Source organism: Rousettus aegyptiacus, unplaced genomic scaffold (assembly GCF_014176215.1).
Source record: "Rousettus aegyptiacus isolate mRouAeg1 unplaced genomic scaffold, mRouAeg1.p scaffold_m13_p_3, whole genome shotgun sequence".
Classification (NCBI taxonomy): Eukaryota; Metazoa; Chordata; class Mammalia; order Chiroptera; family Pteropodidae; genus Rousettus; species Rousettus aegyptiacus.
The window spans coordinates 2,165,775-2,192,605 of NW_023416306.1; the positions used below are offsets into that span (position 1 = coordinate 2,165,775).

A 26,831-nucleotide genomic window follows, 5' to 3' on the forward strand; every position below is an offset into this window, starting at 1 on the left:
TAGAGCAGAGGAGGGGAGCGAGGATCCATCGAACCAGGGGGCCTGTGCTTGTGCTGGAGGAGGGCCCCCCACCAGGGCTTGCCCCCCACAGGGCCTCCAGAATGCTACCACCCAAGAGAAATGAGTGCTCCTCTCCTGGACAGGTCGCAGGGGCCCTCGTGGGATCTGGGCCCTGGCTGTCCCGTGGGAGGTGCGTCCCGTGACTCCCCCATCTCACAGAGGGGAAAGTGAGGCCCAGCGTGTGAGCCTTGCTCGCCGTGACACGGGGGGGGGGGGGGCAGTGGTACACCAGGCAGCAGGACTCAAGGTTTCGGCAAGGGCTGCGGGCGCCACCCACCCTGTCATCCCCGCTTTCTTCATCAGCGCCCCTCCCCCCACCCCGTGCAGCGTTATGTGCGCTAGGTAACCCCGCTCCCCCCACCAGCCTGGGTCTGTGGGGCGGGGTCAGGGGAAGGTGGATTTAGAGGGCAGCAAGCTCATGGGGGGAGGGGGGCGCCCGCAATGGGCCTGCCTGGGGAGGCTGGGCTCGGCGCTGGTAACTCAGCCTCACACCCAACCCCAACTCCAGCCGCCCAAGCTGTCCCGGGCAGGCGGCTTCCTTTCGTTTTCATACAAACAAACCCTGAATTTGAAAGTCAGGGTAGAGAACTACCCAAGGCATAAAAATAGCCACTGGCCACAAAGTCAGTGGCCAACTCTCTGGCCAGGTGCTTTAAAAAAGGGGTCCTCGAAGTGGGGGCCTGAGTGCCAGCACTTCCCGGGGAGCCCGTGGGTCGGTCCGTGGGGCCCGGGCGGGGGACGGGGGGACTGGGGTGCCCTTCAGCCTCTGCTTTCCCCCAGGCTAAAGTAGGGGGGCGGGCTGTGGGGGGGGGGGTCCAGAAAAGAAAGCAGCGCTCCCTGACAGAGGAGCCAAGCTCGTCCTCCTGCGTCAGGGCTCGGCCACTAGGGCCTCAGTTTCCCCACTGTCGGCCACGGCGCGAGGTGCGAGGCCGGGCCGGGGTCGGCGCGGCCGGCCGCTTTGTGTGGCCGCGCAGACAATGGCCCGGCCGCGTCAGGCTCCCCAGTCCCGCTCTCCTCCTCCGCTCGGGTGGCTTTTTCTTTCTCTCTCTCCTTTTTTTTTTTTTTTTTTGGCAGGCCGGGGAGGGAATTCTGCTCCCGCCCGCGCCCCGCCCCCGCCCCGCCGCCCCCGCGCGGCTCCCGGGAACCCCTGGCGGAGGCAAACTTGCAAGTTTGCACGGCGCTGGCTGGCTCGCAACTCGGCGGCGGGGCGGCCGAGCGGGCGGAGCGCGGGCGCGCGCGCGCGCGGGGGCGGGGCGGGGGGCGCGCGCAGGCGGCGGGCGGGGCGCGAGCGCCGGGCGGGGCGGTGGCGCTGCGCGGAGTCCGCGCCCGTCGCGGGCCCCCCGCCTCCCCCCCCGCCGGCGCCGCAGCGGTCGGAGCGGGGCGCGGGCGCGCGCGGCGGGGGCGCGGGCGCGGGCGCGCGGCGGCGGCGCGCAGCACAAGTAGTTTACATTGTTGGGCGACTTTTGCAACAACTCGCCGCGCCGCGGCCTCCGCGCGCCGCCGCCGCCCCGCCGCCGCCGGCTCCCGCCGCCCGGGCCCGGCCGGCCGCGTCGGGGGCCGCCGCGCTCGCTGCTGCCCGCCGCGGCCGCCGAGCCGCCGCAGACATGGACACTAAACATTTCCTGCCGCTCGGTGAGTGCTCGCGGGCCGGCCGGGCGGCGGGCGGGGGCGCGTTCCCGGCGCGCGCGGGGCGTCCCCCGCCCGGCCTTCGCGGAGTTGGGGCGCCGGGCCCTGGGCGGGGGGCCGGGCAACTTTTCCCGGCGCGCGCCGGGCGGGGAGAGGGCGAGGGCGGCGGGCTCCCCCGGCCCGCGCCGGGCCGCCGACTGGGTTGCGGCGCGGGAGGGCGGCGGGCCGCGGCGGGGCCGGAGGGGCGGCAGGTCGGCTGGGACTGGGGGTTCCAGCCCTCCCTCTGCCGCCCCGGCCTGGCAGCGCCCCGCGGCCCCGGCGCCCGGCTCTAGCCGGCTGCGCAGGGACCGGGCCGGGCGGGCGGAGCAACTTGTGCGCTCGCAGCCTCCGGCCGCCCAGGCTTCGGACGGCCTCCGCGCCGCCGCCCGCGCCGCCCAGTCCAGCAGGCCGCCGGCGGGAGCCCTCGGGACCCCTCCTCCGCCGGGGCGGCCGCGGCGCGGTGGGCAGGGGCCGGATGACTGGGCACGTCAAACCCGGCAAGGCCCCATCCCGGCACCGGGGCCCCTTACTCCGGCGCGCTCGGGTTGTTCGCAGGGTCGTTCTCTCGGGCTGGCCTTGCACTTGGGGGGAGGACGCCCCAGGCTCAGTTTCCCTGTCCTCCCACCGCTATCCTGCCCCGTGGTTCCCTAGCCGCAGACTGCTCTTCAACTCCAGGCCAGGACTCACCTAGGAGGAGGAGGAGGGGGCACGGCCAGGCGCCCCCAGCCCTTGCTCTCCCCCTAGGGTTTGGGAGCCAGTGAGAGGCAGGGAAGGGGGAAGGGTGGGGAGACTTTATAAATGAGCACCGGGAAGGATATTAATTTGGTGGTGGGGACAGCAGCCAGGCTGTCAGGCTGGGTGAAGGATTTGTCCTGAATGGAAATTAAAACAGCTGATTCTGAACGAAGAAGCCCCGTGGTCAGTCCCCCCTCCTGCCTGCCCACCCTGCTGCAGCCTGGGGTGCAGTCCGCCACCCGGTCGGCGGTCACAACCCAGCATGGCTGCAGGGACCTTGGTGAGATCGGGAGCTGGCCTGGGCTGTCAGGGTGAGGGTCAGCACCGGGTGCTCACAGAGGGAGTGCTGCAGGGTGACTGGGGTGGGGTTCCAAGTTTGTCATATTCTCCAACTCCCTTCCTGCCTCTGTCTGATGAAGACCCAGGCGAATGCAGGGCCCTCTCCAAAGCCCCAGGGGTGGGCACTCACGCCCATTTTGCAGATAAGAAAGCTGGCTGGGAAGGGCCGAGGCCACAGCCTGCAAAGTGGTGAATTTGAGACTCGGCTCCCCCCCGCCCCCCAAGCCCGTGGTGCCGGAGTGTGGGGAGCAGTGAAGAAAGCTGAGTTGTTTGTGACTTACTGCTGCCTGGCCTAGTGTGGGACTGGCGGGCTCCTGTGTGGGCCGACATGTTTTCCCCACTAAAGCTTTGCACACACACGCACACACGCGCGCGCACACACACACACACAGAGCTAGGCTCTCCCAGAGGGCTCCCTCTGGAACAAGAATACTCAGCTCCGTCATGTCCCCACCTCTCCCTGCTGGGTACTGGGAGCAGGACAGGTCCCTGTCCCTCACGTCCTGGGAGTCGGCACATGTGGGGCCCAGACTCAGGGCGGCTGTGTCAGTAGTCATGGATCGGAGAGGTTGTGCCTTTGAGCCACTGCCCCGGGGACCCGGGTGGTGGCCTCCCAGGCCCGAGCAGAGAGGCCTGGGCTCTGATTACATTTTATTTTTTTCTAAGCTTGTGACCAGCTCTGAAGTCCAGTGGAGTTGAAGGTCCATTTAAGCGGCTACTTGCCTAAGCCCTTTTGTCAACACAGCCTAATCCCTCATGGGGGGTGAGTGTCAAGGCCCTGCTTGCCCAGGGCCCGGCTGGCAGCCCTGCCAGGGCTGGAGCTGCCCAGGAGGGCTCTGCCTCCCCGTTTAGCTGCCTGGCCACTTTCTGGGCCTGGGGCAGAGAGGCTGCCCCCAGGAGCTCACCCTCACCTTCCAGAGCCTCCCAGCTGCTGCCCACTGGGCCACCTGGTCAGGGCAGGTATGAGCCCAAGTTGCAGATCTGAGGGCCGAGTGACTCGCCCTAGGCAGCTCTTGCTTCCCGCCTGCTTCCCAGGGCTGGCCAGTGCCCACACACCCTTTGGGGGACCAAGCCTGCGCTGCCATCAGCCTGGACAGTGGGACCGGATGGCTCAGCCTGCAGAGGAAGTCCGGAGGTCTCAGACCGCACCAGGGCACCCTTGTCAGCTAGCGGCCCACTTGCCCAGGGTGGGGTGGGTGGCCAGGAGCAGAGTGATAGGCCTGCTCTGAGGGCCTCTTTGGGATCCGGGTGAACTTGCAGCCCTGGCGAGGGGCTTCTGGTCATATCAGAGCCTTTGAGACCCAAAATAGAGCATGTTCCAGGGCCTCCCGAAATAACAGGGTCACGTGACTCTCGGGAGGCCAGGCTGGAGCCTGCCTGCCCGGGCGGTTCTGCCTCCTGGGCCCTGTGGCTGTTGGGGCGTTTGTTTTGGTAAACTCAGGGTGGGGGGGTTGTTTGTGGAAGTGTCAGGGTGAGAAAAACAAACCTCAGATGTGGCCTGACCGTGGCCTTGTTGCCCGCATCCTTGTGCAGAGCGGTCGTGCCTGGGCCCAGCATGCAGCCCTGACCCCCTCTGTCCAGATGTGGGTGGGACGAGCTGGGGGTGCCCAGGACGGGCCGAGGCGGGAGTGCTGGGCGGCTCTGAGCCGGGGTTAGGAAGAGTCGAGTGAGCGGCCCAGCGCCCGGCTCCACCAGCTCTTCCAGCTGTGCCTGTCCTTCAGGGCCTGTGGGGAGCGGCACCTCCTCCAGGAGGCCCTCTGTCTGCTCTCCCACGGCACCCAGCCCACCCCCTGTGTGGCTCCGGGGGTGGTTTCCTCTCCTGGGAAAGGCCTGGGGCTGGTGTTGAGTTACCGTGCAGGCACAGAGTGGGCGGCTGGGCCGGCCCCGGCTGGGACGAGGCTGAGCGTGCATGCCCGGGGCCGGCCGTAGGAGAGGGTCCCCAGCTGAGTGAGCTCGGACGGATGTTGACGACGCCGAGGCGGCATGGGGGTGGGGGTGCACGTGGGAACGTGGCCGCCTGCCTGGAGCCCGCGGAAGCTGCCTGAGCAGCGCCGTGTTCCTGGGTCGTGGGGTTCCCTCCCTGGCGGGGCCATGGCTTCCAGCGACGAGCAGGGGCTGCCCTTGAGGAGAGGAGGGTTCCCCACTGCTGGCCGCGGGGCACTGCAGAGGCCACCGAGCTGGCTCCGGCCGGGGCACTGTCATGGGGCCCAGGCTTCGCCAGCCAAGACCTGCCCTGCTGCCCGTTTGTCCCTGCCTCCAAGTCTGTCGCTGCCTTTTGTGGCCAGGGCCTCGAGGTGGCCCATGAGCCTGTCTGTTTCCATGGGAACTGGTCATTGGTGGGACCAGGGATGGGGCAGGGGTTTGGGTCCTAAAAAACCTGGCTCTGTGGCCCTTGGGTAGTGTTCGTTTGGGGATCACTTCCAGACCTTTGCCTCATGCTCACTTTGCTCGCGGCCTTCAGGGGTGCCGTGGGAGGGTGGGGAGAGGCCTAGCGCCCCTTCCCTGCCTCCCCTGCCCCCAGCATCTGCATTTTGTAAGGTGCGGTATGGTCTCTCACTCTCCTCCTCCCTGACGCTCAGGTCCTTTTGTTACTTGTTCCCCTATCTGCTTTCTCTGGAACGATGCGACCATCCCTGGGGGGACCCCAGGAGCTGCACCTTTCTGGCCGCTGTATCCTCTTGCTGGTCAGGTCACCTGGGGTCTGATCTTCCGTCCTTGCTGCCCGTGCGCGTGGCCTGCCCCTCAGCCTCTCGGAGCCTCAGCTGTCCACCCGTAAAATGGTCACATGTGCCGGCTGCCCCAGGGCGCCGGGGAGGGCAGCTGGTTTGTCGTAGGGGCGTGTCTGCACCTGCCTGGGCCGGGGTGGGGCCCAGGGCTGAGTGTCGGGCCAGGAAGGACCCTGCAGCAGAGGCCGGGCTGGTGCCTTCAACTCCTCGGAGCAGATTTGGGCAGAGGGCCGGCCGCCTGTGTCCGCCCCTCGTCGGGGCGCCCTCACCCCTGCTGGAACGCGCCGCACACGCTCCCTGAGGCCCGCGAGAGGCGGGCGGGGCCGGGACGCGCTTGCACACCCACCGAGCCCGGTGCGAGCTGTTCTGAGCAGTGCCTCCCAGACAGGGAAATTGCACCCTAGAGTTACAAAGCGATTGTCGAGCTCAGCAGCTGAACGCGCGTGAAATGGAGCAGAAAGCAGCCGTGCAGCGTCGGCCCCGGCCGTGCAGGGGCGAGTGGGAGGTGCACACACGTGCGTGCAGGGCCGGGGCGTGCGCACGCTCGCACGCCCCCCCGTGCCCCCCGCTGGCTCTGGCACGCTGCGTTCTCGCCCCCGCGGCAGCCCTGCCTAGTGCCGGCCGTCGTGCGTCCCTGTGACCCCACGTCCCTGTGTCTGCCCCTGCCACCCCGTGGCTGCGTTTTTGTGTCCCCTGCCTCTGTGTCTGCGTCCCCACACCCCCGCGGCTCTGTGTCCCTGTGACCCTGTGTCCCTGTGACTCTGGGTCTCTGCACCCCGTGTCCCTGTGGCTCCGAGTCCCTTTGTCCTGTGCCCCTGTGCCCCCGCCCGGGCGGAGTAGGGGAGTGAGGTGGCTGCTCAGGGCCTGATTTCCTCGTGTCCAGATTCAGACGGATCTCGTGGTCACTGCCCGTCTCATTTTTCTCCCGCCCTGGACTCGCTCAGGGCCCTGTGCCGCCCGTCCGAGGATGCCGACGGCTTCGTCCCGGGGCACCTGCTCTGTACTTGGGACTCGATTTTCAGGACCTCACGAAGGCTTCCTGGAGACGGGCGCCGTGAGCAGACGGGGAGGCAGAGCGTTCCCCTGAGGCCCGGGCAGCCCCACCGGCTTTTCCTCAGCACGTCGGTGACCGTGCTGGGGCCTGAGCGCCACTCCCCCAGACCTCCTGATCCTTGGGTAGCGGCTTCCGAAGCCACCTGCCTGCTGGGGCCTGGGTCTGCGCCCGGCCTGGCTCGCTGGGGGCCCTGGCCCAGGTCTCAGGCCTCCGGGTGGGTGTTTTGTTCGGTGGGACTTGGTGGAGGAGTGAAGCTTCTCTGTCGGTTCTGCTCCTGGTCACCCCTTGACAGCCTTCTGGGGCCCGGAGCCCTGTGATCCTTACCCAGGGTCCTCTGGGGCTGGGGTGGGGAGGTGGGGCCGTCCATGGGCTAGAAAGGCAGGGGTTGGGGTAGCAGCCAGGGCACAGCCTGAGGAGCTCCATGGCCTGCTGCCCACCTCCTCACCTTGTGGGTGGAGCCGCCCGGCAGCAAATTCCTGAGGGACCTGGGGCAGGGCCGGGCAAGGATGGCCATCCGGGGTCCCCAGGGCGGGGTCCTGGTTTTTTCTGTGGTCTACACTGCCAACACATACGTGCGCGCGCACACACGAGGCGTAAACATGTAAACAGGCACACACACAGAGGCATGCATGCACATACACACATACACACAAACACGTGCTCACGTGATCCCGTGCGTGTACAGAGGTGTGCATGCACACACACACGCACACACACAGGTGCACATGCATGCGTGTGTCCGGCCTTCCCAGCCCATCCTAACAGTCTCAACAGCCTCTTCCTTAGAAGGACCTGGTCTGCTGGGGCCCGGGGCCCTCACAGGTGGGCATGAGCAGCGGAGGGGGGTGGCGAAGCTTCCTGTTGGAGCCAGTTCTGGTGCAGGCTCTGGAGGAGGAGCAGGGCTGCAGCAGGCGGTGGGGGAGGGGCGCCCCGGGTGGTAGGGGCCGAGAGACAGAGGCCCAGAGGCCCGTGTGGCTGGAGTCTGGAGAGGTGGCAGTGTGTAAGAGGGGGCTGGGGGGACACAGTGTCCGGGCGGGGCCCGGTGCCAGGGCAGGTGTGCGGGGGCCTGGGGCCCGGGGTGGCCGTGGCGGCCATGGTGGCTGTGGCCTGGAGACGCTCGTGGTTGGAATTAGGCCTCCAGCCCTGTGCAGATGGCGGGCAGGAGGTGGGCAGGGGCTGGAGGGGGAGGGTCCAGGTGGGCTTGGAGTCCGACGTGCAGGCGCCCTGAGTGGGCTGTTCCCCCCAGCACAGCACAGGGCTGGGAGGCGGGAGACTTCCTGGGGGGTCGGTCTGGGTCCCCGGGCTGGGCCCGCTGGTTTGCCTAAGCATGGGGCTGGGCCAAGACCCCCTGCCCCTGGGCCCCGGCTCGCCTCCTGCCCCTGTCTCCCTTCCTGGCCCTGGGGCCCTTGACCTGCCCTTGGGGTGATGCTTCCCCCCTCCCCATGGTGACAGAGGCGTCTCAGTGCCCGAGGTGCTGACGACACGGCCGGGGGTCTGCGGTCTCCGGCAAGGGCGGTGGAACACCCTGGTGGTCAAGAGGGTGCAGGCTCCGGCCCAGGCAGGACGTGCCAGGCCAGGGCACGGGACGAAGCCAGGGGACAGCGCCGCTGGGCCTGCCGGGGTCAGGGCAGGGGCCCGAGAGCCGTGGTGGGGCTGGGGAATGGGACGCTGGGGGGCCCTCGGGGGCTGGAACCACTGGGGGCCTTAGTGTGAGGTGCTCCCTCGAGCCCTCAGCTGGCCCCAGGCCCTGAGTTCCCGAGACAGGTGGCTCCTGTCAGCTGGTGCCAGGCATGCAGAAGGGAGCCCTCGCTGGCTTCTGGGACGACCCGAGCCTGGCCCGGGCCTCCCTGGTGTTTTCCAGCCGTGCCTCAGTTTCCCTGACTTGCTCCAGGCACTGGGCTGGGGGTGATGGGCCCCGGCAGAGCCTGCAGCCGCTGCCCGGGTCCGGGGGCCCCGGCGCTGCGAGTTGCGCTGGGGCCAGGCCGCGTGTGAATCCTCCCGCGTGCTGTGGATAAGCCCCGCGGAGTTCAAAGCCAGTCCCGGGCACGGCCCCGGCCGTGACGAGGTTACTGATTCAACAGGCTTCCTGGTGCTGCCGACCGGAACCAGGGAGGCTGGGGAGCCCCGGGCGGGGATCTGAGTGTCCCGTAATTGACCAATTTAGCTTAAGTGTCCACACTGGCCCCGGGCAGAGGTCAGGCGGTAACAGTCCGGGTGGCCACAGTCACTGCGCCGATGGACAGCCACCTTGTGCAAAGCCCTCAGGAGCAGGCGTCCGTCGGGCCGGGCTGGCCCCGTGTCCTCGCCTCGGCATTCCCTCCCCTCACCCTTCTCTGTGTCCCCGCGGGATTAGCTCGCAAGCCACGTCTTCCCGGAAGCTGGCCGGCCTTTGCCAGCCGAAGCCGGCGGGCCGCTGTCTGCACGTGGTGGGCAGTGCAGCGTGGTGGGCGTGGCCCCGGCCTCGGTGCCGGGCCCCTGGGTTCAGGCTCCGCTGTCAGATCAGGTGGCCCCTGCATTGCTTGCTCTGCTGTTTCCTCGTGGGACAGTCGAGCGACTCATGGGGACCGTGAAGACGAGCCGACTCAGGAAGCGTGGAGGGCGCAGGGCCGGCCGCGGAGAGCAGGTGCTGGGCCGGCCGCCCACCTCTCCTGCTCCTCTGGAGGCTTCAAGAGGGCATGGTGCGTGCAGCCCCCGGCACAGCGTCTGGGAAGACGCTTGCTCGATTAGGGTGGCATGGAGAAGACCCCACAGCTGAGCACTTGCCCGGGGCAGCTGCCGCCTCTGGGAGAGGTTTGTGCCGTCGAGCTCTGTAGGGGGTCCCCAGAGGCCCCTTGTCCTGCCCCGTTCCGGTGGGCAGGCGATCACCCACCCCCTGCCTCTGGGGAAGGGAGAGCTGCTCGCAAGCAGGGGTGCCTCCCGGGGCTGGAGCGGTGGCCCGGCACACCCCTTCTCCTCCCTGGGGTCCACTGGCTGCCAGGGGCCTCTGCCCCCTTCTCTGCAGTCCCTCAGTCTGTTCCCATGAGCTGGTGGCCGTCAGGTTGGGGTGGCACAGCTGGGGTCCAGGTCCTCAGGGAATGACTGCGTTACGTCCCCCGTTGAGGAGGGCAGGGCCTGGCGGGTCCCTGGGTCCCCGGGGGCCAGGAAGCCCCAGGCTCTGAGTTGGCTGGGGTGGGGCGTGTGGTCACCCCAGCTGGCCCAGCTTTGGCTATGAACTAGGGGTGTTAGAAGAGACACCTTGGGGGGGGGGTGAGCAGCATGCCAGGGAGAAATAGGAACCTCACATATTGGGGCTGGCTTGAGCCCCAGGCCAGGCCGGCCCCTTTCTCCATGGGCTCTGACCTTACCTGCTGGAACTCTCCCCGGCCCCCCATGGCCACCCGTGTGGCGGCCAGGCCTCTGCCCAGCGTCCTGCGGCCCTGTACCCCTCCCGCCACACCAGGCCTCACTCCCTCTTCTCCCCGGCTTTCTCGTGGTCTACAGCTCGCCAGAGAGAGAGCCGCCTTGTGATGCGTGAGTGACAGCTCTGAGCGGAGGGCTGTGCGGTCCTCACCGGCAAATTGCCTAGGAAGTTAGGGAGGCTTCGAAGAGGAGGTGACGTCGGAAGTGGTTTTTAAGGCTTGAATAGGAGTTTGCCAGGGGACCCGACCCAGGGAGGTCTGGCCCTCGGTGTCCATGGGGTGGGAAGGGGTCCTTCCTGGGGGTTTCGGAGACTCGCCTGCGTGGCCAGGCCCCCCTGGCCCACCCTTGCTGGCGCTGTCGGGGTTTCAGGTCTGTGCCGCCGTCTGCCCACGTGAGCGTGGGGGTGTGGTCAGCTGGTCTGAGAATAATTAACCCTGGCCGGAGGCAGGATCGCGACGAGGCCTCACTGTCACCAGGTGCCCCTCCGCACCGGTCCTCTGCTGGCCGGATGTGCCCCCTCCTCGCCCGGGCCCTGGAGTGTCCTGGTCCGTAGCATGACCCACGCCGGGCCACCACGAGTGGTTACACCGGCCCGGACCAGCGGCTCCTGGGGTGAGTGCCACCGTCGGCGTGTCTGACCCCGTCTGTCCCCACGTGCCTTGGTCCATCCCGCGATGCCTCCTGCCATGGCCCCTGCCCTTGTCCTGTGGGCAGCCCTAGGTGTCATTTGCCCAGGAGTCTCCCGCGTGTTCCGGGCTGTCTGACAACCCCTCCCCCTCTCCCTCCTCCCGGGGGTTGGAGAAAACAGCTCTGACTGGGGCCAGAGTCCAGGGGAGGTGGTGGAGCCGCCCCCGCCCCACCCCTGCTGCTGGACTTTCTGTCTGGGGTCAAGGTCGGGAGGAGGGCTGGGAGGAGGGGCCTTAGGCACTGGGTACTGGCCGCGAGGTGGGCCCTGGCCTTCCTGGGCTCAGCTGGAGGGGTGGGTCCGGCAGGGAGTGGGGGCAGGGCCTTCCCGTGTCCCTCTTCTCCCTACCCCTCCGTGGGACGGGCCGGGGGTGGCATGCTCAGGGCTCCTGCCTGTTCCATTCCGGCTCTGCCACATGAACTTTGTGACTTCCTCCCTCTTCAGCTCGGTTTCCTCATTTGTAAAATGGAAGGAAGGATGTCAGGCCGGGTTGGAGGTGGGGGGAGGCCTTGCGGGGTGCTGTAGCTCCCCGCTGGGACCCTGGGGCGTGGGGCCCTGGGACCTCAGGCCCTGGTCGCCGATGGGCCTGGCTTTGGGTCTTGTCTGCTGAACCCACAGCACCCGGGGCCGCCCAGGCCCGAGCCCCGTGGAGCGTCTGGGATGGATTTGTGCTCCCTGCAGCCTCGACCCCACGCCCACGGTCTCAGGAACGTCGGGGTGGGCGTGAGACCCTTCCACGAAGCTGGCTTTACAATTATTATTGCGATCTGGACCACCGCTTTCTGGGGGTCCGTGCCAACGTTAAAGGCGGGAGTCCTGCGTGCACCCCTGGCCTGGCGCTGACTCCTGGACGACGGGCAGGCGTTGCCCAGGTGGGCGCCCTGGGCCCGTGCTCCATGCTGGGGGTTGGGGGCCTGCCCAGCACCCGTGGCCGAGGCCGTGACGGTGTGGGCTCCTGCCCTGGGGTGAACCCCCACCACCGCTCTGGTCGCTTAGACCTGCCACCTGCTGCTGGCCGGGGCCCGGATCCCCGGACGCGGTGTCGGGTGCGGAGCGGGCAGCCTCGGCCCCAGGTGACCGCCCGCGGCCGCTGAGCACATCTTGTTGAAACTCGGCTGTTGGGTGGTGGGGGGTGGTCACGGCCTGGTTAAGGTTTCTTCTGTCCATCTGTCTGCCCAGCCGACCGGCTGTGTGCCCACAGGTGTGTGGCAGAGTCGCGTGAGGTCCAACCCCCGAGGGACGAGTGGCGTTGGGGGTCACGGCCTGGGAGGCACCCCAGTGCTGCCCCCTGACAGCGTCGCCCCGGGCCACCGTGTCCAACCTCCCGGCCTCAGCGTTCTTTCTCTCTGTGGAGTGGGGCTGGCGGCGAGCGTCAGGGCAGGGCGCCCGTCGCGAGTGTGGGGCCGGAGTGGCCCGGGGCGACGCCGTGGTGGGCAGCGTCCTGGAGGCGGGGGGCACGGGAGCGGCGTCGGCGGGCCCTGGTGCCCGCCGGGCGGGGTGCGGGAGAGGTCCGCTCGGCATCGGCACATCTGCGTGCCGGCTGCTCTTCACCGGTCTCTGGGCGGCGCCCCCTGGATCCGCCTGTGTGGCAGGAGCCCAGCCAGGGGGCAGGAGGTGGAGACGGCGTCCAAGTGGGGAGAAGGTGCCGGCTCTTCTCCCGCAGTGGGGCGGAGCTGGTGGAGGGTCCTGGCCTGGAAGGGGGGCTTCGGGCCTGCGCTTGGAGGAGGCTCTGCAGCTGAGTGGGAAGTGGGGGCCGGGGGCGGGGCGGGGGTGCCGTAACCAGGTGACGTGGTCTCAGGGCTTTTGGCCCGAACACGTGGGAGGACGACGTGCCTTGTACCCGACGAGTGAACCGCAGAAGAGCAGGTCGCGAGGGACGTGAGCAGGTGGGGGGGCACAGCAGGTGTGCAGGGCCGGAGTGGGGAGTGGGGGGCAGGCCTGGGCTGCGGTGTGGCACCCTGCGCTGGACGGGGCCCGGGAGGTGGCAGGCGGGCCGGGCGCAGGCCCCCGCGGGCGAGGCCGCCCTGACGAGGGGCTGTCTGAGCCAGGCCTCCGGCAGCGGGACCCTCACCCCAGCTTCCTGTTTCATTTCTCAGGGTGCTTTTCGTGGTGGGTCCGGTGGCCTGGCTCTCGCTGCTGGGGAGGGTCGTGCTGGCCGTCCTGGGATCTGGCCACAGAGCAGCAGCTCCGAGGACCAGGGAGAAGCCGGGCGGCCTCCCCAGCCTCACCTGCGGGTGGACAGGGGCCGGGGCTTGTTCCCATTGTGCCCTCTGCCCCCAGCCCAGGGTCTCTGCCCTTTGACGACCTGTTGAGAGAGAGCGTTTGGCGATCGTGGTGAGGGAGCTCGTCCCCCTGCAGTGGCTGGGGGACCCAGTGGGGTGTGGCGTGTCCACAGTCGCTGGGCTGGCGTGCCTGTCCTGGGCCCCTGCCGCCGGGGCCTGGGCAGCTGGGCAGCCCCGAGCGTGTGCCTTGGGCCCGCATGGCCTGGTCCGGGTGCTGGCTCAGGCTCCACGTCTGTGGCTGCCCTGGCACCCTAGGGTGCCCACGGGTTACAGCAGACACTGAAGCACAGTGCAGAGTGTGGCCCCGCAGCTCGGCCTCCCCTGGGCCAGGCCCCATGCCGGGCGGCCTGTGATGTCCACGGCCTCCCTGGGCCTCCGTCCTCAGCCTGGAAGGGTGGGTAGCTGTGTGGGCCTGGCCCCAGCCTGGGACTGGCCACCACCGGCCTTCATGCCGGGCCCGGCCGACTTCTTTCTGGCTCCCGATGGCCGGCGTGGGCCGGGATTTACGCAGAGAAGACGCCCTGGTGTGTAGGGTGCCTCCTCGCGTGGGGGGCGTGACCTGATCCTCCTGGCTGCCGGCCAGCCCCCAGCCTTGGTGGTATCCCCATCCTGGGCACTGGCACGGGCTGCAGCCGGTGGGAGAGGCATGTCCCCTGTGGGCGTCTGCCTGGCTGCAGCCTTTGCTCAGACTTATCAGCTTGTGGACATTATTGTGTCTCCCGTGACGGTCAAGGGGGACTGCCGGGGTGTGGGGGAGGGGCGGCTCCTGGGGCCACGCTTGCCCTGGATGGGGCCGATAGGTCGCGGAGCTCCTTATCAGAGGGGGCGCCCAGCACCCCCTCGGCCGTCTCTCCAGCCCTGCGCTGAGGCCAGGCCCTGCGCTCTGCTCTGCCCCGCCCAGGTGAGGCTTGGCAGGTGGGTCACCGCTTTGGGGGAGCAGGCAGGCCTCATGCGGACCTGGGGGTCCCCAGAGCAAGATGATTCCTGCAGTGCTCTGGAGATGCCCCCCCCCCCCCGCCAGCCCTCCCTCCCCTGCTGGCCGTGTGGCCCCCTTGGTGGCTGGCCCTAGCCCCATTTCTGAGAACAAGGTGTCCGCCATCGCGACCTGGCTGTCCGAACTCCGAGCTTGGTGCCAGCCAAGACCTGGGACGCTGAGACGGGGCCTGGGTCCCCAGCCCACGTGCCTGCCTTGGGGGCGCTGCTGCAGTCTCTGACCTTGGGCTTGGCTCCCAGGACCTGGAGCCCGGGGGCCCAGCGTCTGCATTCTTATCCTGTGCTCCTGCCCACGGGGACCACGGCCTGTGCTCTCAGCCAGCTCAGAGGGTCTGTGGATGGGGGTCACTGGGCAGAAGGGCCACGTGCTGGGCATGTTGTCTCCTGCTCCCTTCTCGCCTCCCTGCCCCCACCCTCAGGGTCCCTGAACTGCACAGACCCTCCCTGGGCACTCGGAGCCAGAACCATGCAGGGTGGAGGAACTAGACGGTGTGAGTGCGGGGCTGGCGCTTTCTCCTGAGGGCTGGAGGGTGGGCACTGCCGACTGCACGGGAATGTTCTAGAAAGACCTCCGGCAGTCGTGGGAGGGTGGCTGGGGCCGATGGTGCTGGGTCAGACCAGCGGTGTCTTCCCCAGACCGCTGCGGCCAGCCCCCCAGGGGGCGGCGGAGGGGGCGGGGAACGTCGGAGCCAGTGGCCGGCCGAGGGGCTCCCGGGAGTGATGGGGGTCACTGGGGAGGCAGGCGGTGGGCCGCGGGGTGCGTCTGTGGCATGTGCCCACCAGGCCTGGACCTGGCGGCGTCCCTCAGTGCTCCGGGTGGCCCCCACCTTGGTCACTGACCGGCAGGCTCCTTGCTGAGTGCGGCCCGTAGTGGAGAGCCCGCGTGTCACCGGGGGCCAAAGCAGGGGCCGCGCCCTGGCCGAGGCAGCCCTCCCCTGGCCTCCAGCTGGGTTCTTGGCTCCAGGCTCAGGTCTCTCTCTTCCGCCGAGTTCTGTACCCAGAGAGAGCAAGCCAGGTCAGTCACGCACACTCTAGTGCGAACAAGCCGTGCCAACCCTGGAAGGGCCCGACAGGGAAGGTAGGAGGGAAGGCTTTGCTGTGACCGGGTGGGCGAGGGAGCTGCGGCCCGAGCTGGGGCGAGCCGAGGGCCAGGCTCAGCCTCTCACTCTGGTGTCCTGCTCTCCCGCATGCCCACGTCGGGCCGCGCGGCCGCACGTGGTGGTCCCGGGGGCCTGCCAGAGGTGTGTGGCCGGCCCAGGTGGGCCGCCCTGCCATGGGGATGGGCGGGCGGGCGGTCCGCACCCCCCCACCTCGTGCCGGGAGGTGGGTCGGCACCCCCGTCGCCGACGAGGCGCAGAGGGCTCAGCCGCTTGTCCGTGGCCCACGGCGGGTGCTTGGCGGCGCTGGGATCCGAGCCTGCTCCCGGGGTCCTCTCCGCGGCGCTTCCTGCCCTGGGCCCGGGAGCGAGGGCGAAGTCCCGATGGTGCCGGACGCTGGGGCGGGGGGAGGGGCCGGGCCCCGAGGTGCCGTGTTTCCTACACAAACAACCGGGCGCTGGAGCAATTTTATTTTTATTTCCTATTTTTACTTCCCTGTTGGCTCTTTTTAGCAGCTGGGGTAGATAGGCCCCCGCCCTCCAGTCTCCACCTGGCTTCCTGGCCCAGGCCAGGGCCGTCCGTGAGGGCGAGGGTGTGTGACCCCGGGGGGGAGGGAACCTGGCAGCTCGGCTTGCATACACCTGGCGACGGGGAGCTCACTCCCCACCTGGGTCATTCTGTGGGGCGGCCCTTTCTCACCCCCTGGGACCAGCCCTGGGGAGCCGGTGGTGGCAGTGGGTGTGCCCTGGTGGGTGACTTAGTTTCCTCACACGCCTCTGGTTCTCGGCTGGAGGGTGAGGTTTGGGTGGTCATGCCTGCGTGTGGGTGTGGGTGTATGCCCTGGGCGGGGTGGGCCACAGCCCGCGGGTGAGTAAACACGTGTTCCTGCCTCAGACCTGGCTGGGTGGGGTGCGGGGAGGGCAGGGCTGGGTGCAACCCTGTGCAGATTGTGGGCCCTGCTCTGACCCACCGAGAGGCTGGCCGTGCTGCAGGTCAGTGGAGCCCACCCCCAGGGCAGGGGGTTGTTGGTGCATCTGGCCAGCTGGGGTCTTCCCGAGATGGGTGGTGCCGACTTGGGGGGGGATGTGGAGACCCCGGGTTAGAGGGTGTCTCCCCTAGGGCTCACAGCCCCACCTGGGGTGAGGGGGCTTTCGCCTGCGTGAACACGGTGGGCCTCACGCTGGTGCATGGAGCCCTGAACTGTGAGGTGGGCCCGGGAAGGGGCCAGGCCCGCTGCGGTGCTGGCCGGAGTGGGCTGGGGCTTCAGGGGGCGGACTGGCCAGCTGCGGCCCACCAAGGGCCCAGGTGCCAGCCTGTGCCAAGCCGTCTGCACTCCTACAGATGGGGACTGGGCTCAGACAGGCCGAGCAGAGCCTCAGGACCACGAGGCTTATGGGGGTGGGGTGGCCAGTCCTCACCCTTTCCCTGTGTTCCACAGACAAGGAAACCGAGGCACAGAGAGGGCACGCTGCCAAGGTCCCTCAGGAGGCCGGGCCCCAGAGCCTGAGCTTGGGACACGGCATCGAGCTGCCCGTACGGGCTTTCGGTGGGGAGGGGCTGGGCAGGACTGGTACAGCCATCACAGCAAAGGGGACCGGGTCCGGCTGAGACCTGCTGGGGGCCAGACGGGAAGGCTGTGTGTCCTGCGACGGGGAGCTGCTCGCCTGGGTGGGGATCCGGGGCACAGACCTTCTCATACCTTTGCAGTGCCCGCTGCATGCTAGCCACCGGGTGCTCGGAGTGTGGGCAGCGAGTCTGGCTGGGACCCTGGTGTGCAGGGGCCTGCAGGTCAGGAAGGGTGGAGGGGCGCAGACCCGGGGAGGTCGCCTGCGCCCAGCCGCATCCTGCTTCTGGCTGGGGGGTGCCTGTGCTGTTCGACACCACATAGCCCGCTGGTCCTGGACGCCGCCTGGTGAGCCCTGCTGGGCCCTGGCGTCCTCTGCCACCCTGAGGCGCTGGGTGGGCTTCCCAGGCGCAGCCCACAGCTCCTGGTTCCTGCAGGGTGCTGGGCGCGGCCTCCAGGGCTGATGCGGCTGTGCCCGGGCCGCCTGGTGGGTTTGGGGGCTTCTGGCACGAGGGGAGACCCTCCCGGCTTCCCTCCCGGGCTGGCTCGGCCTTTGTCCTGCCGGTGTGTGTGATGTGGGCAGCGAGGCCACGGAGGTGCCCGGCGGTAGGTGCATGTGCAGTGCCGGGGGTGTTGGTAATCCCTTGATTAGAGGCCAGGAAACCGAACCCAGTGGCCCCGGCCGTGGGGCACCTCCTCCTGGGAGAGGCCCCAGGGATTATGGGCTTTCCACCTGTCCCGCCCTTGGGAGGTGGCCTAGGCAGAGGCATCTGGCTGCTGGGGCCGCCGTGTCACTGTTGGAGGAGAGACACCTCCTCGGAGCCCAGGGACCCGTGTTTGGGTTAGGTGGCCCGGGAGCGGTGGGCTGCAGGACCCATGGGCCTGGTTCGGGTGTGCACTCAGCCCTCTGCGGTCGGATGACTTGGGGCACTTGTGCCTTTCTCTTTGAGCCTGGACTTTGTCGTCGGCGAAGTGGGGCAAAGGCACTTGTCTCTAGGGTGCCGTGAGGGTGAGCTCAAGTTGGGCCAGACCTTCAGTTCGTGCTTGGGAGCAGGAGGCAGCCGTAGCGGCCCCCCCCCGCCCCCCGAACCTTGGCCTCATCCTCTGACGGGCAGGGGCAGGAGCTGCTTGCTCTGGTGCCAGAGGGCCTGGGTCGTGGGGGCACTCGGTGTCATGTTGGAGACACGGGGCCGGTGGGGGTGTCCTGGCCCAGATTCTGCTCCCCTGATAGGAAGCGTTTCCCGGGAGGGTGGTTGTAGAGGCAGCTGTTTCCAGAACCATCGTGGGGCACTGGGATTTCCCAGGCCAGGGAACAGCACCGTCCGCCACCAGGTGCAGCCGTGGCACGGGCTGGGGCTGAAGTCCCCGGCCTCGGCCCGCCCCACCGTCCTTTCCCGCTCCGTGTCTTTGGTGGGGCCTCTGGGGTGGGCGGGCCCTGTCGTGGACCCCCAGGCCGCAGACGCCCCCCTCCCAACCCCAGCAGGCGCACCGAGCCCGGGAGTGGTGTGATTCTGGGTTCGGCTTCTTCCTTCAAGCAAAGAGGATCTTTCGTAACTGTGGGAAAGAGCGTTTCCTCCCCGCAGCTGGGCGGGGGCAGGGGCCGGCTTGGTCAGCACATGCGACGTCCTGGCGCCCCCCTGCCTGCGGTGCCCACGGGCCGGCGGCCAGGGTGGGGGGGCGTGCCGCGCCAGCCCTGCCCCCACCGCGGCGGTCTCCTGGGGCCTCCACCGGCCGTGTGCAGCCCCGAGAGGTCCCGGGGGGCCGTGCCTTGAGCCCCCTGCCCGGTGCGCCTGCTCTGGCCCGCTCCTCCTGAGTGCAGGGCCTCCGCCCCCTTGGAGCTGAGCGCCTGTGCCCCTGCCCTCTGTGGGTCCCTGTCACCCCGCACACGCCCCATGTCCCGGAGGGGGTCCAGCCGAACATGGGCGAGCCCACCCTGTGCCGCCCCGGGCCTGGTCTCCCCAGCCCTTCCGGCGCTGACCAGGCGCTGACCAGTGAGGGTGCCGAGGCTCATGGTCCTGGCGAGGGGTGCCGGGCAGGGAGGGGCTAAGAGCGGGCGCGCCCCGCTCGGGTCAGTGGGCACCCGGCAGGGACCTGGGCGCCGGCCGGCCTGGCCTCGGGCCCCGCTGCAGGAAGGGGCTGTGGCCCCCCCCCCCCGCCCCGTGCTCCTGACTCAGCAGCCGCAGGGAGGGGAAACTGGAGGTTTCTCGACAGACACCCTAACCCGGGGGTGCCCGTCGCGTGGCCCAGGTTCTTCTTGCGAAGAAGCTGGGATCTGGGGCCTTGGTTCCTGCCTCTGGGCTCCCAGCAGGAGTTTGGGGCTCGGCGCTCCTGGCCCCCTGCTCCTGTTTCCCGGGGCCCCGCTGTTGGGCTGCTTGTTCTCTGTGCCCCCCAGTGGCCGCAAGATAAAGCTCATCGTCCCCCAGGCGCTCGGCCACCTGCTGCCACACTGGGCGCCCTCAGGGGCCAGGCCGGCTCCTGCCTCTGGGTCCTGATCATGCTGCCTCTTCATCCGCTAGCTCCTTTCTCTGTCAGGTGGCCATGTACAGGCAGCCGCCTCCAGGAAGCTCTCCTAGGTTAGGTCCCCTCCATCCCATGACTGCAGTACCTTCTGTCTCGTGAGAGTAACAGGATGGGGCTCAGAGCTCTCATCAGCATCCATGCTGGGCCCGACATTCAGACAGTGGGTGTGGACTTGGGGGCATGGGGGAGCAGGGGCTGTGACAACTGCCCAGCTGGGGTCTGCCTTCTGGGGCTCTGGGCCGTGTGGCTCAGTGGCTTGGACCGAGGGGCCTGGCAGAGAGTTGGGGTCGCCATTCACGGGGCCTGTTGCCGGAGCTGCTCGAACGTGCGGGCCCTTCGGCCTCCAAGGCTCCTGCTGCCCAGTCCGGCATGGCCCGTGCTGGCCCGCGTGCCTGACCTGAGGCGGTTGAGGGCGTGGGAGAGGATGTGCAAGGTTGTGAGCACCTGCTGGGTGTGGGCGGGGCCTCGGGCTGCGCCCCAGTTCACGGCTGTCAGGCTGGAGTAAGGGGGCTGATGCTTGCATGGCCCGAGGCCGTCCATGTCCGGCTCCTCAGGACGGAGTCACTGGGGAGGAGGTGCACGTTCGGGCCGAATCTGGAGATGAAGTTTTCGTGTCCCCTTGGTGGTCAGCAGCGGGGGCACCTGATTGGCTCACGGCCCTTCCAGCCCATCCTGGGGCCAGCAGGGAGGCAGCTGACCCGCTGGGCGTTTGGAGCCGGGGTCGAGAAGCCTCAGTTTGGCCTTGGTGGCCCGTGGCAAGCGGGGACCATGACCATGGGCTCGGGTCTGGCGGGGAAACATTTCCGACCCGCCGGCATTGCGTTCCTGGCCCGGCCCTTCCTGCCGGGTCTTAATCCAGTGTCTGATAGCGGCCGAGTGTACCCCCTGCCCCCCGCCCCCCACAGTGCCACCAGCTTCTGCCACCGGCAGCCGCCTCCCTGAGCCCTCAGGTATTTGTGAAACACGGAGCTAAAAAGGGTTCTTTCCCAGTGGGGAGAGCGAGGCCGAGGCGAACAGTCGGAGCTGGAATTAATTGTGCTGCCCCCCCCCACCCCCCGCTTGCCGTCAATGCATAATGCATGACGGGGGGAAGCGAGAAGTAATTAGAGCCCCGACTCTCGGCCGCGCCGTCCCCGACTCAATCTGGGTCAGTAGATAAGCCGGAGCGGGCGCCGCGTGGCGGGACAGTGGCCGTGCTGCTGAGCCCGCGTCCCGTGCTGCGCCCAGGGCCCGCCTCCTCCGGGAAGCCCTCCGTGATGCGTCCACCGGGGAGGACCTCTCCCACACCCTCGTCTTTTCCCCCTCTTCCCTGTCGGGATGACGTTGGGAGTAGGGGTGGCAGCAGCTAGAGTCAGGGCACGTGGGGGTGTGGGCGACAGCCCGGAGCCGTCTGCTGTCCGGGGCCGTGAGGGTCCCCTTGCAGCGCTCACCTGACCCCGATCATGCCGCCACTGTCCTTGGGTGACGGCCCAGCCCTAGACCTGGCGCTCGTCCCTGCGCGCGGGGGCCAGCTGTGCCGATCTGCTTCCTGTCGCTGGGACGTCCTCGGCCCATGACCTTGGCACGTGGCGCTTGTCCCCTGGCAGGCCCTTCCTGTGCCGCCCTGTGGCTGCCGGGCTGCTCCTTCCGCTCGCCCTCGGGTGTCAGCCCCAGGAACCCCCAGCTGCGGGGGCCTAACCCTAACCCCTAACTCCTAACCCTAACCCTAACCCTTAACCCCTAACCCCTAATCCCTAATCCCTACCCCAACCCTAACCCTAACCCTGCCGTCGGCCTCGGCTACCGCCGCGTGCTGTTTCCTGCCGAGGCTCCGCACCCCTGTGGGGTTCCCGGGTGGGGCTCCTGACGGTCCCCTCACTTGCACGTGCCTGAGGGACAGCAGGGCCTGTCCTGTACCCCGGCGTCCCCCAGGTGGTCGGCACAGTGGGTGCAGGAAGAGCATGGCTGGGCGCCGGTGGCTCCTCAGGGCCCGAACTGCGTTTCTGGGGTCTGCCGCTGCCCCACCCCGCCGGCTTCTCCCGCCCCTGCAGGAGGGCGAAGGGAGGGTGCCACCCTGGGGGGCGGTCCCCTTGCAGCATTGCTGGGCTCTGGGGGCCGCAGGTGCTTGGGGAGGCCGAGCTGGGACAGCGGGGGGAGGAGTGACAGCTGAGGCCTGGCTGGGATCCCCACGGCCCCTGACTCGTCCCATTTTCTGGAATAGGAAACAGGCCTGCGGGGGCAGAGCCTTTGTGACTCGAGGCCACTGGGGAAGGTTTGGGGAGCTGCTGTACGCTCTGGGCTGGACCTGGGGCCGTGACGGGGGCGGCCTGGGCTGTGGGGAAGCGCAGGTGGGCACTGCGGAGGTGGCGGGCAGGCGCAGGTGGACGTGGGCCGGACGGCACGGTGGCCACATGCAGCACAGGGCAGAAAAGGGGTTAAAGACGGAAGGAGGTAGCGATGTTTCTAATTTTCCTGTGTGATTTAATAAAAATGTAAATCGCGGGTGGAGGACGACCCACCCCACCACCGTGTTGACCGAGATTAATCGCGGGCTCCGGTGGTCAGCCTGCCTTTGTCTCCACGCCCCCAGCAGAGCCCGGTGTGGCCGTTGGCCCAGGGGGCCAGGCAGCGAGGGGCAGGCACCGCGCGGTGGCCGGGGAGGTGGGGCCCAGAGGAGCCTCCTGTGTCCTGGCTGGTCAGAGCAGGCGCCCCCCCGGACCCCCGCACGCCAGCTCCGAGGATCACGGGGGCCCGGGGCCTGCAGTGATGATGGCCGCGTCCCGGGTATGTGGGGGAGCAGGCTGGGGGGGGCTGCCCGGCAGAGGTGCGGAGGAGACCTGGGGCGCGTGGGCGACGGCCCTGAGGCGGAGTGAGCCCGGCCGTGAGAGGGGCAGGCGTTGGGGCTGGCGGGAGGCAGAGCCAGGTGCGGTGCAGTGGGGGGTGTGGGCCTGTCCTGACACTGGTGGGGGGCCAGGAGCTCTGTGGCAGTGGTGGGTCCACCCCCACCAGGCGCTGGATGTCTGCGGGGCAGCCGGGCCCGGGGGTGGGGCAGCCGGGCCCTGGGCCTCGCAGCCCCCGAGGGAGAGCGGGATTCTGAGTGTGGTGTCGGGACGCGGCTCCCAGCCTCGGGGACCGCGGATCAGCCCCGATGGCCTCCAGACCTCGGTGGGGCCTGTCCCCGACACCAGCTCCGCCTGGTGGGAGTGGGGGCCGTGCTGGTCGCGGCAGTGGGCAGAGAGGTGCCTGGAGGGGGTGGCGCGTCGGTGACCCGGTTCTGTCTTGACCGCTGAAGGGAGGCCTTTGCTGAGGGGCCGGGTGGAGGCCGGCCAGGTCCCCCCATCCAGGCAGGGACCCGCCCCGCCCCTGCCTCCCTGTGTCAGGGATGAGGGACTCCCCCCGCACCCCCACCCCCAGCCACCCTGGGCTTTGTGCCTGGACGCGTGTGTGTCCTGCTTCGGGAGGCCCGGGCAGGGGCAGCTTGGCCTGGGCGGGGAACGTGGCCGGGTCGGGCGGGCGGGGAGGGGTCGCGTCTTCAGACAGAGCAGGAGAGGGGAGGGGCAGGCCTCCGGGGGCTCTGGGGGTGGGCGAGGCGGCCCGCTCCGGGGGCTGCGTGTCGGTGGACCTCGGCGGTGGGCTGCAGGTGCCAGTGGGCGCGAGGGCCGGAAGCCTCGCGGGCGCTGCCGGCCGCCCGGCCCTGGCTCCTGCCGCTCAGCTGCCGCACCGGGCGGCGGTGGCTGGGGTCTCGGTCCCGGACGCTCCTCGTGTGCAGCAGGTGTTGGTGGACAGGGCCAGCGTGCAGGCGAGCAGGTCCGATGACGTCGGGAGGCCCCGTGCTGGGATCGGTCCCCGCGGGCCCACAGCCGTGTCCCGTGAGGTTCGGGGTCTTCAGTCTTCTGGGGGCTGCTCGTGCCTTGCCTCTGAGTGTGCTGGGTCACACTCACTCTTGAGTGTGGGCCTGGGCAGGAGCCCTGGGTTCGCAGCCCTGTGCCCTCCATCCCTTGGGGCTGAGCCTGTGGGCACTGCCCCCTCAGGAAGGCTGCGTGGAGAGGGCCGCGTAGGGCCGGCTCGGAGGCGGGCAGAGCCGGGCAGGCTGCTGTGCCGGGAGTGGCGTCCAGCACTCCGGCCTCGGCCTTCGCACTGCCCCCGGCCTGGCCTGCTCCTTCTGCCCGGAAGTCCCCGGCTCCGCCAGGCCCCCTTGCCCACGTCCTGGGTCCCTGACTCCGCTCCGTCCAGGGCCCGCATGGACGGGGCCAGGAGGCACGGCCCACCAGATGGCCAGGCGGGCACGTCTGCCCAGCAGTGTTGGGAGACGCTGTGCCGATTGTGCGCTTTGATGAAGTGACCTGTCTGGCCGACTGGGCAGCTGGTCAGCGTCAGGCTCGCACGGCAGGCCGCGCGGGAGCTGGCCAGTGCGCGGCTGGGGGAGGGGAGGGGATGGGCCGCAGCGAGCCCTGGGGGCTGGTGCGTGGGGCGCCCTGGCCGCCACCTGCCGTCCGGTGCACTCTGAGCCTCAGCTCCCTCATCTGCAGGCGGGGCGCTGTCCGTGTGTCCTGGCTGGAGGTCCTCCGCTCGGGGCGGGCGGGTCTGCCCCCGGGCATGCCTCCAGGGCCTGAGGGTCTGGGCCCCCGCTGCTGGTGGAGGCCCCTCCCCTCGCCGGCCGCGCGTCCTCCTCTGGACCTGGGGCGACGGCAGCACCTCGCGGCCCCACCAGGGGACGGGGGCCCCACCAGGGGACGGGGGCCGTGCCATCACCGTCGGAGGCCGCGGCACACACCCTCCTCCCTGGCCCTGCCCCGGGGCCGTGCCGGGCAGGCATCTGGGGAGGACGGGCCTCGGGGGGGGCGGGCGGCACGACCTCTCCCCTCTCGCCTCAGTGTCCCCTCCTGTGCAGTGGGGGGCAGGCGGCTCCCCCTTCACGAGAAGCGTTGGTGGCTTCGAGGTGCGGATGCCCGACAGTGACGGAGTGTTGGCGTCCGGGGCCAGGCCGGCTGCCGAGGAGGCTGCAGTGTGGGGGGGCCCGGTTCTCGCGGAGGGGTCGCACTGGTGTTAGAAGTCCAGACATGGTGGCCCTGGGGCCAGGAGGCCTGTAGGGACGTCCCTGGGGACCTTGGCTCGCCCACCGACAGCGGTCGGTCTGTGACATGTCCAGACCAGGGGCGCAGGGGGCAGGTGAGCTGGGGTCGAGGGACGAGCAAGGTGCTGGCCGCGGGGCAGTGGGCGTCCAGCCCCGGCCCGTGGGCTCTGCTCTCCAGACCATCCTGACTTCCTCACCCCGAACGGTGTCCTCCTGCCTCGGGGAGCCCCTGGAGAGGCAGCGTCAACACCCCGGGAAACTCGATTCTCTCCCTGGCCTGCGAATGTTTCATCAGCAGATTAAACGTTGAGGCCCAGCGCGCCCCGCGCCCAGGGTGGAGGAGGGGCGTCCCCCCTGCCCCCGCCCCCGTCGGCTCGGGAGTGTTTTTCTCAGTGATGCAGCCGCGTCAATTAGAAGACATCGCTGCTCTCTGAAGCGTCTCCTGCGGTCTTCTTTAATTAAGGCCGAGGTGTAACCCCCAATCTGTTGCCGTGAATGAATTTTTAACCATCAAAAGCGAGGCGTGCGTGGCGCCCAGGAGGGGCCGTCGGGGGCCGTGCTGGGTCGTGGCTCTGGCCGGCGTGGGGGCGCGTGGGGCTGGGCGTGCGGGCGGTCATCCTGGCCTGCGTGCGTGTGGGGCTGGGGGGAGCTGGGTCCCCGTGTGCAGGGGTGCGTGCGGGTCACGCCGTGGCTGCGGTCTGGCCTCCTGCTCGTCGGGTGACTTGCCGTGTTCGCACGGCCCGCTGTGCGGGGAGCAGGAGTCTCGAGGCCCGCCTGCCCTGTGGGAGGGAGGGAGAGGCCACAGAGGCAGCCCGGGGGGCAGCGACGGCCCCGGGGTGCTGTGCGAGGGGCGAGCAGGGCTCGTAGCAGCCAGGGAGTGGTGTTCTGGGCTCCCGGTGTGAGGGGGGCAGGGCCTGGTCCGAGGGCCACAGCAGGGGTGCAGCAGGTGCCCGGAGACGGGAGGGGGGCAGGTGAGCTGACGCCGGGCCCTCCGGGCTGGATGGACAGCGCCACTCCAGACGGGTGTGTGGAGAACCCCAGGCGCGTCTGCCGGACGGGGTGAGGGGGCATCAGCCGGTCTGGCGGCCATTCACTGGGGCCCTCCGAGGTCTGACGGGCCTCATCAGGGCCCCCGGGAGTGTCCTGCGCGCTGGGGAGGGTGCGAGGTCCCGCGGCAGGCCCCAGAGTGGTGGCACAGGGCTGGGCAGAGCTGCCCGGCCCCTCCCCCTCTCGCCCCTGCCCAGCAGCGGGCAGCAGTGGCTGCTTGCCAAGCAGCAGACCGTGCGAGGCTAAGTGTCTGGACCACCCAGCCTCCAGCCGCTCTCCTGCTGGGCCTCTCTTGTTTTCCTTTGGCGGGGCCAGAGCTGGTCTCCAGCTGCCGGCGCTGGGGGCAGCATGCCCTGCCCACGTCCTGCAGCCCGGCCGCTGACTTGACTCGGGCCAGCTTCCCCGGGGGGCACCGTGGACCTGCAGGTGCTTGGGCAGTACCGGCCCGGGGGGCAGCTCTCCCTCAGCACCGACATGCAGGTGCATGTCGTGTTGGGGTGCAGGGGACCCCTGCTCACCGTTTGCACGGAGTTCAGGAAGAGCAAGGGTGCCCCACTCGCCTCGGGGACCTCGACGGGCCTCCCCAGGGGTGCGGGAGCTGCGTCTCGACGCAGTTCGGGGCTCCTTCTCCTCTTCCCCTGGCTCGAGGCTGTGAGTCCTTCGTCTGCTGCTCCCTCTCTTTTCTCTCTCGGCCCCCCTTCCTGGGTGGGCGTGGGTGTCTGCCCCGAAAGGTGAGAGGCCACTTTCCGCCGGGTCGGCCGCCTCGGCTTTGCTGGTTCGGCACAGAGGCTCCGGCACTGGGCCGGGAGGGCGAGCAGCCCAGGGCCTTCTCGGTGTCCGCTGAGTTGGGGTGCAGGACCCCCCTGGCACTGGAAGGAGGGGCCCGGGCTGCCTGGGCGGCTGGGAGGGGCAGGCCCGTAGCCGGGGTGCGGGGGCCTGGGGAAACCAGAGCCAGCGCTGCTGGAACTCGCTCTCCTGGGAGGAGGCGGCCTCTTTATTTTCTTACATGGGTTTGCAGGGCTGCGAGAGTCACGCTCGTAAACATCTCAGAGGGTGGAATTTCTGACGGCCCTTGGCTGGAGAGGTGCGGGGTCATGTGGCGGAGGCGGAGAGGGGGTCCCAGGGGGCCGGGGCTGCGTGCGCGTGCGCACGTGTGTGCGGGTGAGGCCCGTCTCCCTTCGCGTGGCCTACCCACAGGCATCCGCTGCTTGGAACAGCCTTCGTTCGCTTTCGGAAGAGTTTTTAACCTTACAAAACGATGTGCTGTCCGCTTCTCGGAGCCCGTGTGACCCCAGTGCGTCCAGGGGGTTTTCCTGTCCCGGAGGCGGTGGCCTGGGCACGCCCTTCTCCAGGTCAGCAGGTGGTCGGGGAGGGCCGAGGGGCCCTCTGCATGGCAATGCCAGGACTTGGGAAGGGAGGGTCCTTCTCTCTGAGTCTCCTGGTGCCTTTGGACGTGAGTCCTTTAGAGGGCAGGGCACACCTGTTTGGCGAGCAAGGCGTCTGTGACCTCAGACTCCTGACCTCTTGCTGATGTTGGTGGCAAAGACTCAGGGACAGCTCCGGGCGCACCCACCGCCGTGCTGGGGGAGGTGTCTCGGGGCTGCTGGTGGGG

The 26,831-nt window shown here is 69.2% G+C and overlaps 1 protein-coding gene across 1 annotated transcript in view; it reads left to right on the forward strand.

Moving 5' to 3' along the window:
* Nucleotides 1-1,550: 1,550 nt before the first annotated feature.
* The window catches only part of RXRA (retinoid X receptor alpha), an 87,545-nt gene continuing 62,264 nt past the window's right edge, over nt 1,551-26,831 (forward strand). Inside the window, exon 1 of the mRNA XM_016128787.2 lies at nt 1,551-1,692. Within this exon, the coding sequence (XP_015984273.1) occupies nt 1,665-1,692 (28 nt within the window). The 5' untranslated portion in view covers nt 1,551-1,664. The remainder of the gene's footprint in view (nt 1,693-26,831) is intronic.